Source organism: Plasmodium cynomolgi, chromosome 5 (assembly GCF_000321355.1).
Source record: "Plasmodium cynomolgi strain B DNA, chromosome 5, whole genome shotgun sequence".
NCBI lineage: Eukaryota > Apicomplexa > Aconoidasida > Haemosporida > Plasmodiidae > Plasmodium > Plasmodium cynomolgi.
The window spans coordinates 1,233,236-1,237,833 of record NC_020398.1 but is presented as its reverse complement, the minus strand read 5'-3'; the positions used below and the strand labels follow the sequence as shown (position 1 = coordinate 1,237,833).

The 4,598-nt window shown below is 38.5% G+C and overlaps 2 protein-coding genes across 2 annotated transcripts in view; both read left to right on the top strand.

The window, feature by feature from the left end:
• Positions 1-989: 989 nt before the first annotated feature.
• On the top strand, positions 990-1,518 carry PCYB_053770 (tryptophan-rich antigen; the record flags this gene model as incomplete). The annotated part of the gene is made up of 2 exons (XM_004221258.1): positions 990-1,169; positions 1,351-1,518. The coding sequence occupies 2 exons, from the start codon at positions 990-992 to the stop codon at positions 1,516-1,518; spliced, it is 348 nt and encodes a 115-aa protein (XP_004221306.1).
• Positions 1,519-4,177: 2,659 nt separating this feature from the next.
• PCYB_053760 (tryptophan-rich antigen) overlaps positions 4,178-4,598 on the top strand; it is a gene marked incomplete at both ends in the record, with an annotated part of 1,880 nt that continues 1,459 nt past the window's right edge. Inside the window, one exon of the mRNA XM_004221257.1 lies at positions 4,178-4,189. Within this exon, the coding sequence (XP_004221305.1) occupies positions 4,178-4,189 (12 nt within the window). The remainder of the gene's footprint in view (positions 4,190-4,598) is intronic.

The following is a 4,598-nucleotide window of genomic DNA, read 5'->3' as shown; positions in this document are numbered from 1 at the left end:
TTTTATTCTCTCACTTTTAACAATTATTTTTTGAGTGAAATGATGCCTAATTCGAGGTATTCACTCAAAAAAAACGTTACATGCACAACACATCGGTAAGTAGGTAGGTCATTTTATATATAAAGAATCAACCCAAAAATACATTTAACAAAGGTTTTTCTTAGTTTCATTCTTTTTATTTGGATAAATTTTTGAAAAAGAAGAACCCTAATATAGGGCCACTCAAAAGAATACACATTACATACCTTAATGTGCCTATCATCCGAGTTACGAAAAAGGAATACCCAAGGGCATATGTAAGCATCTACCAAATTGTCATTTTTTTTTTTTTCAATGCTCGTTAAGCCTCCTCTCCTAAGTTTATTCGTAAAGATGAATTGGGGGAAGCCGTAGGGGAAGGGTATAAATAAACCATATTAAAATTGAACGGCTTGCCAATCAGCTGATTTTGCTAACTCGTTTGCATCAATATGCGTAATTTTTTTAAGTCACCTTTTCGAAAAATCAAACTGTTGGTTACTCAGTTTAAACGGTGACCTCCCGTGCACCTTATTCATGTGCATTCGTTACACAGTTGCTTAGCACCCTCCTGGAAATCTCATAAAAGAGAATATATACGAATTACAATTTTTTTTTTTTTTGGTTACTTGTTCTCTGCTTCCTTCTCGATCTACCTCCCCTTCTGTTGTAGCTCGCGCAGTTCGGCCGTGTGTATTATCATCGTTCTGCGCATTGGGCCTTCTTCCTAATTCGACACAAAATGGGATGCACGGGGAAAAAAAAAGTGGGTCACGCGGAACCAGCAGGCATCCCTAATTTTTGTGCACCGATTTTTCCTTGAAAGTTGATATCTTTGTCAGTATCAGACTGGAAAGGGAAAAATAGCAATCCGGCTACCCACAAGCGGCGCAAAAATCGACAAACGGCGCAAAAACCCACAAACGGTGCAAAAACCCACAAAGGGAGCGAAACCTCGGAAAAAGGACAAAATGGAGCTAGATATATATCAAAATGACAGTCCCAGCCAAAACAACTTCCTTTCAAAGTTAAATATACAGGGGAAGGACCACATTTTATCGGACATCAACGAGGATTTTTTAATGGCACTTGTATACAGCTGTCTGTTCGTCTTCACGTGTTATATTCTGCTTTACATGAGTTATCACCTGGTAAGGCCTAAAAATTGTGCCAATTTCCCCTCCGCGTGAATCATAATTGGTGAACTGATAAACGGGGCAATACGTGGTGGATCTAAAACGCAACGGAAACGCACCCCTATACCTTTCCCCTGACCCCACATACTCTCCATTCTAAACGGTTTCTCCGATCCTACCCCCTTTTTTTTTCCAGTCCGTTAATAAGAAAAGGAAGAAGGATATGTACGACTCCATGGGAGCGGTCTTCTTTGACCAGAAGATTATAAAAAAATCGGAGGATCTAAAAATCCAGTTGTGGAATAACTGGATGACCCGTTTAGAATTAGATTGGAAGCGTTTTGACACCTTCATTAAAAATTAAAAAAAAAAAATGGCTAGAAGAAAGAGAACAATCCTGGGAAAAATGGCTCAAACAAATCGAAAATAAGTGGAATCATTACGGTGAACATATAGATATTTCATACAAATTTTATATCCTCAAAATATCGCTTGCATGGAATGAGTCCCACTGGGAACAATGGGTCAAGGCAGAGTTAAAAGATTTTTTGGACAGAGAATGGTACAACTGGATCCACCAAATTGAAGACGATTTAAATACGTGGGTTATGAATGAATGGACTGAATGGAAGGACAATAAAATTGAGGGTTGGTTATCCAAAAACTGGAAGCTCAGTGAAAACGCATATTGGGAAGAAATGACAAAGAAGAAGTGGGTTAAGTCCTTGTTTAGAGCTGTTCGAAAAAACTGGCTCAAATGGAAGGAACGAATTGATGCAGAATCCCAGCAGTGGGACGACTGGGTCATCGGAAAGCAGGATTTATACATAAACAATCATGAATGGGATGCATGGGTCAAATGGAAGATGGACAAATACAATTTGATCAAAGAGGTCAGAAAATCCTTTGTCAAAAAGTGGGTCGAGGAGAAGCAGTGGAGGACCTGGATTGAGGATATCCACAATTTGATTATGCAAGAAAAATATCTAAAGGGCAATTGAGGGGACACGCGGATGAGGAGGAGGAGCAAACGGCCAACCTGAGGAGGGTGGGTTGTCAACATGCTCGACATCATTACTAACAACCTTGGTCATCATTACTAACAACCTTTGTCATCATTACTTTTCTTCACCTCACTTCGCTTTGCCCCACTTTGCTTTGCCCCACTTTGCTTTGCCCCACTTTGCTTTGCCCCACTTTGCTTTGTCCCACCTTGCTTTGCCCCACTTTGCTTCTCTTCTTTTTGGTCTCTCACCAGCTAATTGTAGTTTCCCCCCAAGGGTTCTTCAAAATAGCGGGAGAAACGAAAAAAGCGAAAAGGCTGTTAAATTTCCCCTTTCCATAACCCTGATGGTTATCTTAACAGTGACGTGGCCGAGCGTGGAGTTAACGCGGGGACACCTATTTGACATGCGCACATGAAGGAAGAGCAGCCAGTTCTTTGGAATGCCCCCAACGGATTAACCGCACAAGAAACGTTTCAAAGATATGCTCTCCATTTCTCATGCACGCACAAGGCCCCATCAAAACTGAGCACATTAAAAACACTCGCTATGCAAATTGCAACATGCAGTATGCAAACAGGGCCAGCGGTACAGAACCTGTTTCATTAACTAATTAATTCCCTACCGATATGATGTTTTCACAAAATTGAGAGGACGCTCCTCCTCTTTTGTGAAAACACGTCCGTTGTGTTATATTACAAACTGTTTGTAAAAATGTATTTGTCAAAATTGCCTTCTGAACATTGCTTCATCTATCCGAATTTGCAACTTCATGTAAGCACGCGTCCGTGCATTTGCCCACGTGTACGCACCTGCGCAGACGTACAATATACACATGTGTAATGCCGCTCTTTTTCACCCCAATTTGTTGTTGTCAATTTTTCAATTTTTTTTTTCTTTTTGTCTCAAATTAAGTACACATATGATATGGCTAAAGTTGACTCCCACTCCCGCCCCTAAATTTTCCCTTTTTACTAAAATTAATTAACCATTACAAATGCTATGTCAATTATTTTTCTATATTTTTTTGGCCATTCCGCTATGGACATACTGGGGGAAAACATGTCGAATGGCTGTTCAAAGCTATGCCATTCAACGTCTAGAGGAAAATATCCCCCAATTAGTCTATCTCACTCTATATAGAAAAATGTTTACATTTTTTTTTTTTTGGAAAAGTTGCAAATTCGAAGGAGAAAATTTTTGTTTATATTTTTTCCCCTTCCGACGGGTGAATAATTCTTTGAAAAAGGAACCTGGGAATAAGTGTGACGTAAGGTGAGCAGCCTATTCTGCAATTTTCGATTCATTAAAAAGGTTATAATGAAACATAGCAGGAAAGAACAAAAAGAATTTCCTTTTGCGTAGGTTCAACATAAATTTTTCCTTTTTGTTACTAACCTATCCTGTCATGGCAGATCCCAATTCTGAAGCACTTTCAAACGCAAATATTTTACGCCTCAACATTTCAACAACCACATACCTTTTCATGGTTGGCCTCCTATTCTTTACATAAATAACAGAACAGTTTGCACTCAAAAATTTTAATAAGACATGGTCCCATCTGGTACATAGGATTAACTACAAAATGGATAGATACAACAGAAAAAAATGTCCTCCGTCTATTTAGATACAAAACTGTGCCACTCACCGGTGAATACTCATCATATGGGTTGATAAATATGCCAAGGGAAGAACCTGCCTAACGATTTACACGGGTTCTATTCTAGATGTTCAAATCGCAACTCAACTGTTGTTGCCCCGCGTAATGCTCCAAACAATTGCGCTTAAACGGGTTCATAAGAAATACAACATGCAATGTTTATAATCCCTTCCACGCGCCGATCGTCCGTTTGTTCTTTTTTATTTTATTATTATTATTATTATTATTTTTTTTTTTTATTATTTTTTTTTTATTTATTTATTTTATTTTTATTTATTTTTTTTTAACCTCTGCGAATCGCTGCTACTAAAACGAGGGAAGTATTTCAACCAAAGCAGATAACGCACAAAAAACTTCAAATGCTCGCATCTGTATGCACGAAGCGCGGTCATTTCGCAGAAGGGAGGTCCTCTGGGAGTGCAGTTATTCGTTCTTCTAACCACGCCGTTCCTTTTTAGACTAAAATAACTACCCACCTAAAAATAATTGCTGCAGTACAGATTTTGCAAAAAAAAAAATTTTTAACCGGCGCATGACATCTGCAGGAACAACCAACCTATACTTGTATTCTTTTAATTCTAATTCTAATTACAATTCTGCTCTGCTTCTGCTTCTGCTTCTGCTTCTGCTTTTTTTTTTTTTTTTGTAACTCCTTTTAGCCTAATTTTTGCGTGATTCGACTAGCCGTACATTTATCCACTACTTTTTTTTACCTTCTCTCATTTGTCAAAAATTGAGGCAAAACCGGCCCCACGTTTGTATTCACTTATTAGAAGAAAA